Consider the following 15616-nt stretch of genomic DNA (forward strand, 5'->3'; position numbering starts at 1 on the left):
CAGGCATTAAAGGTCAAACTTGACGGAGACCTGAGCAACCTGATCTAGTTAGACGTCAATCTCATGAGGTTTGACAACCAAGTACAGGTCCTGCATCTGGCTTGGAGCAATCCCAGGCACTGATAGAGGCTGGGCAGTGACTGGCTTGAGAGCAGCCCTGAAGAAAAGGACTTGGGTGCTGGTAGATGTTAAGCTCGGTATGAGCTGCCAGTGCACACTTGCAGCCCAGAAAGGCAGCCATATCCTGGGCTGCATCAAGATAAGTGTGTCCAGCAGGTCAAAGGAGGTGATTCTTCCACCTCTACACCACTTGTGAGACCTCAGTGGTCCAGGGAAGGGCCACGAGGATGATTGGAGAGCTGGAGTGGCTCTCCTATGAGAACAGGCTGAGAGATTTGGGGTTCAGTCTGGAGAAAAGTCCAAGGAGACCTTATTGTGGCCTTCCAGTATCTGAAGGGTGCCTACAAGAAAGTTGTTGAGGGACATTTTAAGGTGTCAGGTAGTGATAGGACTAGGAATGGATCCAAACTAGAGGAGGGTAGATTCAGACTGGATGTTAGGAAAAAGTTCTTCACTATAAGGATGGTGAGATACTGGAACAGGTTGCCCAGGGAGGTGGTGGAAGTTCCATCCCTAGAAGTTTTTAAGGCCACGCTGGATGAGGCTCTAAGCAACCTGATTTACCGTGAGGTGTTCCTCCTTATGGCAGGAAGGTTGGTACTAGGTGATCATTGCAGTCCCATCCAACTCTGACAATTCTCTTGATTCGATGTCCCTCCTCATTGCTGGGCAGTTGGACAGGATAACCTCTGAGGGTCCCTTCCAACACAATGCATTCTATGATTCTTTTCCATGACATTAAGTCTTGGAAGCATTGAGCCAGTTTAGAAGAGTAAGGAACGCCTGACTCCTAGGGAGAGTGGAGCATCTGCTGTCTTTATAAGCGACCCAGATCAAACGCATAAATTGCTGCGAAGATAGTGTGTCTGCCACATGAACCTGGGATTCGGTGCTAGGCTGCTCGCTCTTCATCTCCCTGACCAGGAAGGTTCGCAGGCTGAGGTTAGTGCACCCGCCCCTGCAGAGCTGTCACAGGAGGGCTGAAGTGTCCGGGAAGGGCGCACAGTACCAGCTGACACCATTTGCGGACCCTCGGTGCTTCTCGGCCGACCCCCGTGACGGCGGGGCACCGCCTCAGCAAGTGGAGGAGGACTCTCCGGTCCTTCGCCGCTCGCAGAGACCCGGAGGCGCCTGCCCCTCACGGCCGGGTGCGGGCTTGGCCAGCCCGGCGAACTACATCCCCCGGCAGCCTCTGCGCCGCCGCCCTTCCCTTACCGGGCTAGAGCAGGTGTCTACGGCGGCGCGGCGCTTGGTGGAGCTGGGAGCGCCTGAGGAGGGGGAAGACGGTCCGGCTGTGCGTGGGGCAGGGCTGCTGCGGCCGAGGCAGGCATGGACAAGCTCAAGCGGGTGCTGAGTGGCCAGGACACGGAGGAGCCAAGCGGCCTGTCCGAGGTAACGCTCCGCTCTCCGGCACCTGCCTGCCCGTCGGGCGGGTGTCTGTGTGTGTGTGTGTGTGTGAGGGGAGCTGCGCGCCGGGGCCCGGGCGGCGGGAGTCAGGCACGCAGGGAGGGAGAGCCGGGGCCGTCCCGCGGCGAAGGTCCGTTGTCGGCGGGACCGGCCTGTGCCGCCTCCGCCCGGTGTTGAGCCTCTGGCTCCGTCAGGGCGGAGCCGGTCTCTGAACCTTCCGTTTTGCACCCAGGAATGCTTGTGTTTCGCTCCGGGAGTAGGGGTTGCGCTGCCTGGGAACGGGGCTCTGGCTGCTGGGCTTTGTGCGAGGGGATGACTCCGTCTCCCAAGTGAGCCGGCTGGATACATGCAGACTCGTAGTAGAGAGTTCTGAAATAAGGCGGGGAAACAGGAATCTACCCCTGCCCGTACTTGTTGTAGGCAGAGAACCAAGCCGGCTGCACAGATAGCCGCCCTTCTCGGCCAGATGCTTGGGGAGCCGGTGGAATATCGAAAGGGAAAACGTTCCCGGCGCCGGTGTGGGCGGGCGGCAGCGCTCCGTCCTCGGGCACTGCCCGGCTCACTCCCGACAGGGCTGCGCTTCCTTCCCATGGGCGACCGAGGGGGAGCTTAGAAGCCGAGGCTCCCTTTGAGCTAGGACGGCACAGTTCAACATCTCGGAGGAAGTTTACCGAGGTTGTATCGGTACCTAGTAACTTGCACTCTTTATTTTTTCCCTCGTTTCTAGGTTATTGAAGCAACTTCGTTAAGTTGGGGCACCAGATTGAAAGGCTTCATTGCATGTTTTGCAATAGGATGCTTGTTCTCTGTCTTGGTAAGCCCCCCCCCCCCTTTTTTTTTGCCAGATCTCCCTGATACTTGAGTTTCAGGAGCCCAAATAGTTGTGTCTTTGCTGTGTGCTCTTGCCACTCTCTACAACTACCTGAAAGGAGATTGTAGTGAGGTGGGGACTGGCCTCTCCTCCCAGGTAACAACCGATAAACAAGAATAAATGGTCTCAAGTTGAACCAGTGGAGATTTTCCTTGGGTATTAGGAAAAAATTCTTCATTAAAAGAGTCATTGGGCACTGGAACAGGCTGCACAGGGAGGTGGTGGAGACATTATCCCTGGAGGTGTTTGGATGAGGAGCTTAGAGACGTGGTCCAAGTGTTGTGTACAGGGAGATGTTAGGTTATGGTTGGACCCCATGATCTAAAGGTCTTTTCCAAACAGGCAATTCTGTGTTTTTGTATTTATTTATTTGAGTCTCTGGGGAGACATCTCACTCAATTCCAGCTAGGTCTAGTGCACCAAGTCTTAATGAGAATGCAATTAACTTTTGTATATGTCTGATTCTGCAGTTTGCGTTTCAGGGTTTTCCTAAGGCTTCTTTTGTGTTGTGACGCTTTTTGGATATACTTCTTTTGCAATTTAAAACCAATATTAATTTATAATTTTCCTTTCTTCTTGGTAAATGTTCCTTTTTAGGGTAGCTGTCTGCTGTGGGTACCAAGGAAAGGGCTGACACTCTTCGCGGTGTTCTATACCCTGGGGAATATTGCATCGATTGGGAGGTAAAAATATTTATCTATGAGTTCAATAATAAAGATGAGAAGCTCAAGCAGAATGATAGTTGCTGCATTTGTGTGTCAAGATTTGCTGACAAAGACCATTCTTGTGTTGCTGAATTTTAAAGTGCAGCATTTCCCCAGCAGTGCCTTGAAATGGTAAAGAAAATGCTTATCTGATTATCGTTATTAGCAGTGCAATTGAGGTAAAAGTAAGTCATCAGTAAAGAAGAATCAAACTCATGATTTGAGCAGAGTTGCTTTGCTTTTGCTGGTACTTTTTCCCCCTCAAGATAAAAACAATAATTCTTTGCCATTCAACATTTGCTGATGTATGTTTTGGTGAATATATTTGGGACAGTCTGTCTGTTAAATAAGCCTTCCTGGCCCTTTAGGTTCCTGAGGCATAACCTTGCTGACTTTGTGACAAACTCAGCCTTCTGTGATTGAGGAAACTCAACAAGGTGGTAGAAAGCACTAAAAGTTAAATTGGCATAATATATTCATGTGGCAGTATACTGATAAGGCAGAACTGTGAGCTTATATAAATCTTTCACCCTGTATAATTTGTGCAGTATCAATCACTAGGGCTTTACATGAGGGCTGCATATCTGGTAAGCTATCAGAGTCTGAAACTATTCCTTTATGTAGAGGAATTGAGCTGGATTACCCTTGCAATCCGTGCAGAGCCCTGGTGTTACTGCAGAGCAGGTTGAGAAAGCATCTGTCAAGAGTGATCTAATTGGAGCAGACCTTGTCGTATGCAGATAGCTAGATAGTTCTGCTCTGCTTAGGTTAATTATTACTGATCAAACATGAATAAAATAATCAAATAAATACCTTAAAAAAAAGCAGAGATGGATTTTGTCTTATTGTATATCCTATTTCTTTTGTTAGGCAGCAATGATTACCAAAACGCTATGTACAGCAGACAGTTTAATAAAAGAACTCTTCTTAAGTAAGAATCTTGCCTAGTTTCTCTTCTGCCTTTCTACTGCTGTATTAATTTTGTTTTGTTTTTCACAGCACTCTTTTTCTAATGGGACCAATGAAACAACTGAAGAGGATGTTTGAGCCCACACGTTTAATTGCTACCACTGTTATGCTAGTAAGTATCAAAGGAATCTGTTTTAACTTATGCTGACCTGTAAACTATTTCAGTTTTATTAAGTCCTTTCATATATGCTGGTGGGTTGCTCCTTGGTTTGTGTGTGTTGGTTTTATTCCATCAACTATCTTGCACATCTGCTATTGTGGAAAAGTATATGTAGCACCAGAATACCACCTTCTCATTATGAGAGATTGAGCTGAAGCCAGGTTGTTACACTGAATGAGCACTAAAGGTCTGTGGTTAGCCTGTGTGAACCGTGCACGTGCCTGCCTTTTTGGTGTGTTGAGGTCACAACATCAAACATTCATCTTGAGTAAAAGAAGAAAGATGGGAAACTAGTCTTTAAAAGGTTGTGCTATAGAACTTGTTTGGTATCTTATTTTGCATAATTCTGTATTTTTTTATTCTGTCTGACTTGCTTTAAAGAGCTCTGTAGGTATTTCTACCTTGATAAAATCATCATTTCCTGACGACAGAGAAATCCCTATGCCTTGGTCATCTTGCATTAAAAATACAGAAATCCTCTCAGGTAGCTGATTGTTTCAGGTTTTGAGACTTGTGTGACAATGAAACTGCAAATGCAGTGTTCAGCTGCAGTCAGCCCTTGGAATTATTTTTATCTTCAGAAGATGGGAATTGTGGCCAACTGTCTACTGAGGGTGTATGTGTGACAATTGCTGATGCTTTTTAAAGTGCATGTGTCTCTTACTTTCCCCTTTTCTCTTGGATAATTTAAAATTTGGAAGGTGATTTAACAGAATCATAGAATGGTAGGGGTTGGAAGAGGCCTCCTGAGACCATTGAGTCCACCCACCATGCAAAGCAGACTACTTAGGGCAGGTCACATAGGACCATGTCCAGGCAGGTTTTGATGCTCTCTGGAGAAGGTAACTCCACAACGTCTCTGGGCAGCCTGTTCCAGTGCTCTGTCACCCGTACAGTAAAAAAACCTAACGTGTATGAAACTGCCCTCATTTCAGTGGGAACGTCTTCAGAGCATTCAGTTGGCATCAGTTCTTCCTCTTTAAACATCCACAGAGGCTGCAGGCAACTTATGGAGCTTGAGAAATTGACTGTGTATGATTCCAGATCAACAGCAGGCAGGAAGCCTACTGCGTGGTGTGTTTGTTTTGTATGTACTTAGGATGCCTGGAGTCAGGAGAGTGTTTGAAATGTTGTTCACTGGAATGAACTCAGTTATTAAATGTATGATGTGGTGTTGATGCCAATATACAAATTACCACCTTTAAAACTAATGAAAGAACTATAGCTAATAATCATGGTTGAGGCAAGTGTATTGTTTCTTTGGCAATCCACGTGTTACTGTCTTGAGTATGCAGAACTCTTTCACTCAAGCAGAAAAATGCATCATCTAATCTGTAGTAGCACATGGTATCTGTGTGTAAAGAGGCTGGTAGATGTTGATGGAGGAAGAATAAATGTCAGCATCTGCCCTGGCTAAATGAGCTGCTGCGTCTTAAAGTGAAAATGAAAACTTGCGCTAAAAGGAAGCTTCTGTTAAAACTGAAGTTAAAACAGAAAAAGTGATCCAGAATGGCTGACTGTCCCTCAAGACTAACTCTGTGTGACTCTGAAAGAAGTCCCTGTTTGGATGACTGTGCTGGACTTGCTATTAAACGTGAGAGCTAGTAAGTGATAACTGAAAGTGCTTGAAAGTATATTGTAGCTTTAGTTGGTAAGAGTTAAGTAGCGACACAACATCAGTCCCACAGTAACCTTGAGAGTCAACAGTAAGTGTGGCATGTAGAGATGCAGGAAAACTAGAGTTGTAATGGAAAAGGCTTACCTACACACAACAATGGAGTGTGGTGCCAACTTGTGACACCAGGAAGTGTGTGGAATGAAGTTGGAGCCTGCTGACGTTGCAGAAGAACTGTAGGAACCTCTTCCTCTTGATGTTTTTGCAGCCATAAAATCAATTTGATTTGCAGTATAAGAAAGAGGTACTGAAGTGGGTACAGAGAAGGGCAGTGAAGCTGATGAGGAGTTTGAAGAGCATGTCTTATGAGGAGATGCAGAAAGAGCTGGGATTGTTTAGCCTGAAGAAGAGGAGGCTTAGAAATCTTACTGCTCTCTACAACTTCCTGAAAGGATCAGTGTTGGCCTCTTCTCCCAAATAACTAAAGATAGCACAAGAGGTAATGGCCTGAAGCTGCATCAGAGGAGGTTTAGATTGGATATGAATTTACTAAAAGAGTGGTGGGACAATGGAACAAGCTGCCCTGGGAGTCAGTGGACTCACCATCCCTGGAGGTGTTCAAAAGGTAAGTAGACGTGGAACTTCAGGATATGGAGGTTTTGGGTAGAAGGTTGGACTTCGTCATCTTAGAGGTCTTTTCCAACCTTAATGATCCGTGATTTTCTGGAGATAGCAGGCTCATTACTTTAATGCATGTCAGTAATGTAATAGCAAGAGCAATTTGAAAAAGGAGGGAACTGTTACACTGAATAGGGTGAAACTATGACATTATGTAATCTGTTTCTGTCTCTGTGAGGGAACCCACTTTGATGTTGCAATATCTGTAAAAACTGGAGTTGTTTCTATGTTTAATAGAAATTGTTTTCTTCTAGCTGTGTCTCATACTAACACTGTGTTCAGCTTTCTGGGTGAGTATGAGTTCTATATGTGTATGTAGCTCGAGTATGTTTTAAAAATAAGATTCTTACACTGTTGTCTCACCTGCTGTGTTTCCCCTCCCTCCCCTTTCCTCCTTCAGTGGCATAAGCAAGGACTTGCCCTCCTTTTCTGCATCATGCAGTTTTTTGCCTTGGCATGGTAAGTAATTTCTTCCCCACACAGTCAAGCAGCTATTGTATCTAATGTCAATAGCTGAGTTGTGAGTGGATTTTGACTTTGCCTGAGTTAGAGGGAAGCAAAGTATTTTACTTTATGGTTCCACAAGATGCAAAGCAGTGCATCACTGAGGACCTGACTTCCGATTCTTGATCTTTCACACCATCTCAGAAGCTTTGGAGATGGAACTCAGCACTCTATTTCTGGAGGAAATTCCTTTGAACATGCTTAATTCTATGAACCTGAAGTAAAACCTACTTTTTTTCCCCTGTATTTACTGCTTCCTATTTGGTATTACCTCATTCACGCTCTTCTGAGTATGTCTTGTTAAACGACCCATAAATGCCAATGAAATTGTTCTTTCAGTTAACATAGGCTGTGTGTCATGTCAGAGTAGTACAGAAACTGATGCAGACATCTACCCAAAACTTAACCTGCTTGAAGAATATTGGGTTCAAGCAGGAGGATCACTTAAAATGCTTCCACAATACGCTTCCTGATTTTACCAATGTGCTTCACAGCCTGACTGGGCTAAAATTATTTGTGAGGGTACTGATTCCTGTTGATCACAAACTCAGAGCTTCATTTTGGTTGTTTATGTTACAGTTACCCATTGAAAGCATCAAAGAGGCTCTACTTGTTTGTGAGTCTAATAAAATCAGACGTGAGGAATAACTTTTTAAAATCTTTTTTTCTCAGGTACAGCATTTCCTTTATACCATATGCAAGGTAAGCTTCCTTATTCCTTCACTTTTTTGGCATCTTGAAGTTTAAGGATAGAGAAGATTAGTTTCTAGAAGTGTTGTAATGTATGGCTTTAGAAGTTTTTCCATGCTGGTGTTTAGGGGGAGGAAATACATGCAGTTCAACCTGAAAATGAAGCTAAGTGTCTTCTCTGGTGGGAGAAGACAGTTGTAACAGAGGGGGCTTCCTATAAAAATAGGTATGCATGCTGACCACACACTAGACTCCTCAAGATTTCCTTTTGGAATGCCTAAGTATTGACCCCAAATGCTACTTGACAAGAGTGTTCTCCTGTGTACTTTTTTTCCTGTTCTCCCCCATGAGCACTGCTCTGTGTTTGAGCACGCACAGTTGCCTATCTTGCTCCATCACTCCCATCCTCCTTCAGTTCCTCACCTCAGAACAGGCTTAGAGGGATCATGTCCATTGCGCTTAGGCCAGGTGGGCATTGAGAAGACCACTTGACTCTAATACATTCATCTAGCTGTGCAAATTGTGGCAGCACATGTATTAATATACATCTGATCTTGAAAGTCCTCATTGTCAGTCTGACAGCAACATGGAATGAGTCTCATCAAGCAGCATGACCGAGGTGACTCATTTTGTTTTCTTTTTTTCTTTCTCCTGCCTCTAGGGATGCTGTGAAGAAATGTGTTTCTGTTTGTCTGACCTAACAGGAATACTGTATGCTTCACAAAGTTCCTGGAAGTTCAGTAGAACTGTGTAATGATCACTGTGTATGTGTTCTCCTGATTCTGTCTTAAACACGTGCCTTTCAGCTTGTTGCTAGAAGCCCCTTGTGTTAAATCCAGTGTATGCAATTGCTCGGTTGCGTAAGCAATGGTGTCTGTAGGAAAGGGTGCTTGTGATGAAATGAAGTTCAGTCTGTCTGAAGAATTAAGTAGACAGGGATCCAGCATCCGTTAGGATAATTCTTGTGTAAAATCACCTGTTTGTTTGGTTTTGCAAAAGTTACAAAGCAATACAAGAAATCTGTAAAACGGAGACCTCGACTGATGGGACCATGCCAGGATTTCTTTTTCTGGAAAAAGAAGTCAGTTGCTGGCTGATTTCTTCCTGACAACTTGTTGGTGTCTTTAAAATAGCCTTATGTTACTTAATCTTTGCACTGTTTGCCTTAGATAAGGGAATGTTTATATTCTTTCTTTTCCTTCTAAAAGAGTTAAATGAAAAACCCCTGTTTTGGAGTTAAGTGTGAAATGTTTACATCTTTATTGAAGTTTATAGTTTTCAGTTTAGATTGATGGTGTTTCTTTTAAAATAAGCAAAAGAGACATTTTCATCTGCAAAAACCTGCTCCTCTGGGAAAAGCACTTGACAAAATAAGGTTAACACAATCATTCAGTTGCCGGGAACTTGAATAAGTCTTTGCCTAGTGGCAGTACATACATGGTAGGAAAGTGGAAGTGTTCACATGAAGCAAGGTGCCTCTTTTCTCCCCTAGCTGTAGCATAGGAGCAGTGTGAAGCTGAGGGCATAAGTAAGCAGAGAGAATTTATTTATGTTCTTACTCGAGGGACAAAGTGTTGATAAGCTGAAAGCAGGCTATTGTTTAAGCAGTCTGGGCCAGGGAGAAGACTTTCTTCTGAACTTGTAAATAAATTAAACCTCCTTTTTTTTTCTTTTCTTTTCTTTTTTTTTTTTTTTGTAAGTGGGATCACTAATTTCTCTTGAAGTTCTTGAGCTAGTGAACTTCATCAGCTTTAAGGAGAAAGTAAGCGTTCTCTTGTCTTCTTTAGCAAAGAAAGCATGTAGCAATCTAGTTGCTAGCTTCGAACAAATGCTGAGCAGTCAGTTTCCAAATTCCAAGGCCACTCTACAGTCTCTTCTGGGCTATGTATAATCATTTACTCCCACAACATTGCAGTGGTCATTGTTTAATAGCTGAGCACAGATTCCTGCTTCTGCTGTGCAGGATACTGTTTAATTTTCACCTTTCCCATTGCCAAACTGTCTTGCTGGAGTCAGTGTCTATTATCCAGTGGACTTAGAGCTGAAGCCTCTCTTCCTCCCTCTACCAAGAGTTTAGTCATTTAACAGCATTGTGTTTGTATGGCAGGCATATACCCAACTTGTACTACAAATATTGTAATGTAGGGAAAGCCTAGATCTGTTTGGCAATAATAAAGCCAAATAATTCTGTGGCTTCCAGAAGGTTATTAGAAATTGAGTTAATTCAAAAATCTTAAGCCTAAGTGTCCTTCTAATAATTTATAAAGCACAGTACCATCTTGCTGGTAGGATCCTCTTCAAAAATACTCTCCTTTGAGGGTAGTGTGAAAAGCCACTTTTACCAGGCTCTCTCTGCGTTCCAGCTGTGTAGAGTTACTGTTACAAAGGCAGTTGAATGGAAAATGCCACTGTTACTGGGACGAATCAGTTACACAAGATGATGTTTGAGTGCTATGTCTTAGTGCTCCCCACTGCTCAGGATTTGGAGGTTAGTGTTGAAATAATTAGGTTGAGCATTACTTTTGTTGAAGGAAGAATTAGTTGAATGCCAAAGGGAGAGTGTGAATTAAACAATACTGATACCTCTCTTCCCTGACTGATCTAAGGCAAGTATCTAAACTGATGTGTATCTTATCAGGGAGTAGGTTCATAATCTAATTTACATCTGTCAAAGGATCCATATTAGTCTCTTACTAGGTCTTTCATAATGTTTACAGAATTCCCTTGTATAAGGGCAGCTGAAGTGCAACCCTGATGCCTTTTACGTTCCAGTATTTTCTGGCTGTCCCTGGACAATGCTGCTAGTACAGCATGTTTCTCCTTCTACTGTCCAGGAAAGTTATGTTAACTCTGACCATTGTTCCAGGCTTATTAGTAGTCAACATAATGAAATTTGACTTTTGGGGTTCTTTCCTTGAATACTTCACATTAGGAGAAGTAAAAGCCTTTTGCTTACTCCCTGATTCAATTGTGCAGGATTCTGGCACCCTGACTCTCTAGCAGTTCCTCTAGAAGAACACTGGAATTGGATATGCTGCATACCAACTTTTCAAGTTGCATATTCACTAGCTGGACCCTTTTAGTTGACTCTTGTGAGCACGACCACTTACAGGTAGGAAATTTAGGAAGCAACCCATACATATCAGGTAAACTTGAACTGATGCTGTAATTCAGCTCCACAGCCTTTTTTTCCAGTAAGAAAGCAGAACAAATGTCTGACAGCACAGGAGGCTAAGCAACTGTAACTTTAAAGAAAGGGAACCCAAGGAGAGATGGCAAAAATATAAGGATCACTAGAGTGCCTTTTGGTGTTTTCTCTTTCTGTGGAGGTCAGGCAGTAGAAGAGACTTGCCATATTCTTGCCAATACAGGAAGCATACTCAGGGTTTGTTGCTTCCTCTACAAGCAGTTTTGATTTGAAGTTACTCTATCAGAACAAAACTCTTCAGATTCTTGCTCATTTCTAAGTATTTGTGTTCAGGTTATTGCCAAGTTTGGCAGCAAAAGATTTTTCTGCTTTTTACTTTATAAGTTTTTACATCATCAGAAATTAAACTACTGTATGAATATTCCTTCTTGACCAGTTTCAATATGAATTAGGTTATACCTTTTTACCATTAAAACAACTTTGTGTTAAATTTTGATACCATCATCTTTGGTTATCTGCTATGCAGGTGGCATTTCTGAAGCCTTCTCTAGCTTTCTCTTTGAATGTCCTTGAAGGCAGGAATGTTTATATTCACTCTACTGCAAACATTTGTGTTATAAATAACAAAGCTCCTTCCTTGCTGAGTTGTCTACAGCACTTAAGGCTGACTTTCCTTAAGAATCTTGAATGATAGTGGATGGCCATCCCTGTAGAATTTGATGTTCTTCAAGACGGTTTTTGACTACTTTTGATATTGGTCAAGTTGCCTAGCCACTTGTTTTACATTTTCCAGTACATTGATAACATAACCTTAACCAAGCAGCCTTAGCATACAGCTCTAATGTGAAATGTGCATATCTGGGATTAGCCAACTTTCTGGATATGGTAGAAATGGAATTGGGGAGTCTGATAGCCAGCTGTTTCCAGAGAACAATGATTGTATACATTAAAATGTGGATTTCCCCCCTCCATTACTTCAGAAGTTTTGCCGTGGTTAATGTGATGAATTTCATTGTGAGTACTGGTACTATCTGAGATGGTTCTACAGCAATTTCATCTTGTTTAGTATTTACAGTAATAAGATTGTTCGTGAGCTACTACAAAAAAAAAACAAGGAACAAATTCAGGCATCAAGTTGAAATTTGAGAAATCATGGGTATTCTGTTTCTTTAAAAAACAAAAAGTCTTAGGCTTCATGTGTGAGTACTTTACTATGCAAGTCTGGGGAAAGGGAGAGACTCTGCTATGTGTGACTTCCATCTGGGTGCAGAATGAGAGGTGTGAATTGGTTGTAACCTGTGAGTGTATCACAGCTGGTGCACAGTGCATTTGAAGGCTTGTAGCAGCACGTTGCTGACATGCAATCTGAAAATCCTGTCCTTCTAGAGCTGCCTTCTGGAGCAGTGTGGGCTCTTGAATCTCATCTCATTCTCCTGTGTGCTAAGAGATTGAAAGAGTTTCTGGCAACAAATGGTTATTGCTTAGTTTTGGTACTTAATCATGTTGTTGAAAGTAAGATCATCGTTGCTGTTTTACACTCTCAGAACTGAGGAGGAGGATGTTTAAGCCTTAAATACTGATGTTTACAGCCATATCAAATGCTGACCGTGGAGGACAGAGCACAGAAATGGTCTATTTTTCTTAAAACCATGTGCCTCACTGTAATGTGCTAACATTTTTTTTTAACAGCTCTGGAATTGTTTTGTAAAATAAAACCCAAACTCTTGGAAATTCTTTACTGGTTCTGTTTGCTCTTGTGCCTTTTCTATGTGTTTAAACTGCTTGATTTCTACTTTGGTAAACATCTTTTTTCCTACCGTAATATTTTGTCTGTAATGAAGCAAAGTCTTTATTCATAAATGCTGGGAGTGTTTTTCCTTCAATAAAATTATCATTGCATTAAGTGAATTACTGTTATGGTTAATATGATCTTTAATAATGCTGATTCTCCAGATGATGTAATTGCTGCATGTTGGTTTCTTGGTTTGTTTCTGTGCTCCCTTCTTTTGCTGTGCACACAGCAGTTACTGCTGAGAGAAGTTTGTGTCACCACTGTTGTGCAGCTGCTTCACTCGCAATATATCCAGCTCTGCCAGATTCTTTTTGCCATAGCTACATAGAATCCTAGAATGGTTTAGTTTGGAGGGGACCTCTAAGATCATCTAGTTCTAGCCCCCTGCCATAGGCAGGAACACCTCCCACTAGATGAGGTCACTCAAGGCCTCATCCAACCTGGCCTTGAACAGCTCCAAGGAGGGACTATCTACAACCTCCCTGGGCAACCTGTTCGAGTGTTCCACCACCCTCACTGTAAAGAACTCCTTCCTAACATCTAGTTTAAATCTCCCCTCTGCCAGTTTAATCCCATTCCTCTTCATCCTGTCGTTGCAAGACCTTGTAAATAGTCCCTCCCCAGCTTTCTTGTAGGCCCCCTTCAGATACTGGAAGGCCACTACACTTTCTCCTCAAAGCCTTTGCTTCTCCAGACTGAAAAGCCCCAATTCTTGTAGCCTGTCCTCATGTGCCTAGACAGCTGCTGGTAAAACTAGAGTTGTTAGGGTGGGGATGATATTTTTTACTACTTACTTACCTTAGGAGTCCATTTAGATGTGCCAGTGAGCTACTGGCTTAGACCAAGCTACAGAGCAAATAATTCATAGTGCTGTTCTTTCATCAAATATCAAAGTCAGCAGCATCCTGAGTCTGACTCCTTATGGAATAAATGGAGTGTACATCAATGTGTAGTGTAAATAAAAAGACAGTGATTTAGAGAATCATAGAATTGTTTTGATCACAGAATCCAACTGTCAACCTAAGACCATCATGTCTATTAACCACATCCTGAAATGCAATCTCCATGCATTTCTTGAACATCATCAGGAACAGTTACCCCATGACCTCCCTGGGCAGCCTGTTCCAGTGCCTGACTACCCTTGCAAGGATTTTTTTTTCTTAAAACCCATTTTAAACCTCCTCTGATGCAATTTCAGGCCATTTCCTCTTTTCTATCACCTGATAACAGGGAGAAGAGACCAACCCCCACCTCATTCCAACCTCTTTACAGGTAGTTGTAGATAGCAATGAGATCTTGCAGCCTCTTCTTCTCCAGAGTAAACAACCCCAATTCCCTCAGCTGCCCCTCTAAAGATTTGTTCTCTGGACCCTTCACCAGCTTTGGTACCTGTCTCTGGATACAATTTAGTGCCTTAATGTGCTTCTTGGTGTGAGGGGCCTAAAGCTGAATACAGTGCTCAACCACTTCCCTAACTCCTGGTGACCATGCTATTCTTGATCCATGCCAGAATGCTTTTGGCCTTCTTGGCCACCTGAGGACGCTGCTGGCTTAATGAATGCATGTTAAAAGTAGTTAAAGGCAATAAGTTTGGGATTTTTTACTTTCAGAACTTTGAGAAAGCACATCCCCTTGAGTTTGTGCCTAACATGCATCCAAACACTTGGCTGTGGTTTTAATATTCGTTGGCAGTGTAACAGGGCTGTACAGTTTCAAGTTGTGCCAGGGGAGGTCTAGGCTGGATGTTAGGAAGAAGTTCTTCCTAGAGAGAGTGATTGGCATTGGAATGGGCTGCCCAGGGAGGTGGTGGAGTCACCGTCCTGGAGGTGTTCAAGCAAAGCCTGGCTGAGGCACTTAGTGCCATGGTCTAGTTGACTGGATAGGGCTGGGTGCTAGGTTGGATTAGATGATCTTGGAGGTCTCTTCCAACCTGGTCGATTCTATGTACTATGAATTAAACTTTCTTCTGACTGGCAGAACAAACCAAAGCAGGTACTTTTTTTTAAAGGGTGAGATTTTTGTGCTGTGAGAGTCTGTTATAACAATTTTTTGTTACTTGTTTTATTCTTCTAAACAAGCTCTGTCTCAAAGCTGACTAGACTGAAATTTCTGTCCTACAGGAAACTCCAAAGCAGCCACCTATCTTCCTGCAACATAGAAGCCTAGAGGTTTGCATTTTATCTTTTATTTAAGGGTTAGAGCTTCCAAAGGACTGTCAGGAGAGCTTGGCTTATTTACTTGATATGAAGTCAGCTATGAATCAAAGTTTAAAAAGGGTAGTTAATCCTTTCCATGTTTAGTAGCTCAGAGCTATTTTGCTTGCCTAGTTGAAACTCCTGCATAACACCTATCTGTTGAACTTTGCCACGTTGCTCTCATGCTGAGGTCATAATATCTGAGTGCTTAACAAAATATGAATAAAATCCAGTCTTCATTTGAATTCTGTAAACAATGAATGATCAGTGGCCCTCTTGGGAAAGCATATTCCATGGGTGACTTTGCTCCTTAGAAATACTCTGAAAGGGTTTCTCAGTTGTTCTACAGCATCAGGGGCAGAGCCATCAGGACCACATCCAACTTCTGTGACAAAAGTTGTAAGGCTGCTATACTCATCATGTCTGCCTCTTTCCCTTCTCCTTCTACAATGTCTGATTTGCAAGAGAGGGTGTTTCATGGATGCAAGAAGTCCAAAGTTTGAGGTGGATGCTTATTTCCTTCTCTTACTTGAAACTTTGCAATTGAGCTCAGTTTTGATTACAGTGTGAGTGGAGGTACAGGCTTATAACTGCTCAGATATGAAGAGCTGGAGAGACTTAAAGGGAACAAAATCCTCCATTTTGTCATTGTTCTGAACTAAGCTGACTAATTAGAGATTAGTATATCTAAGCTGCCAATCTTTGGGACTGATATTTTAAGTTAGCCCATTTTAAACCCTTTTAAGTTTTTCTTGGGTTCCCT

The 15616-nt window shown here is 42.9% G+C and overlaps 1 protein-coding gene across 1 annotated transcript; it reads left to right on the forward strand.

The window, feature by feature from the left end:
- Positions 1 to 1052: 1052 nt before the first annotated feature.
- SFT2D2 (SFT2 domain containing 2) lies at positions 1053 to 12774 on the forward strand. Its single transcript, XM_064143223.1, has 8 exons — positions 1053 to 1512; positions 2255 to 2341; positions 2996 to 3081; positions 4102 to 4183; positions 6779 to 6814; positions 6925 to 6983; positions 7701 to 7730; positions 8380 to 12774. Exons 1-8 carry the CDS (start codon positions 1450 to 1452, stop codon positions 8417 to 8419), a joined length of 483 nt encoding a protein of 160 aa, XP_063999293.1. The 5' UTR covers positions 1053 to 1449; the 3' UTR covers positions 8420 to 12774.
- Positions 12775 to 15616: the final 2842 nt, after the last annotated feature.

The sequence above is a fragment of the Pogoniulus pusillus genome, chromosome 5, assembly GCF_015220805.1.
Source record: "Pogoniulus pusillus isolate bPogPus1 chromosome 5, bPogPus1.pri, whole genome shotgun sequence".
Taxonomy (NCBI): domain Eukaryota; kingdom Metazoa; phylum Chordata; class Aves; order Piciformes; family Lybiidae; genus Pogoniulus; species Pogoniulus pusillus.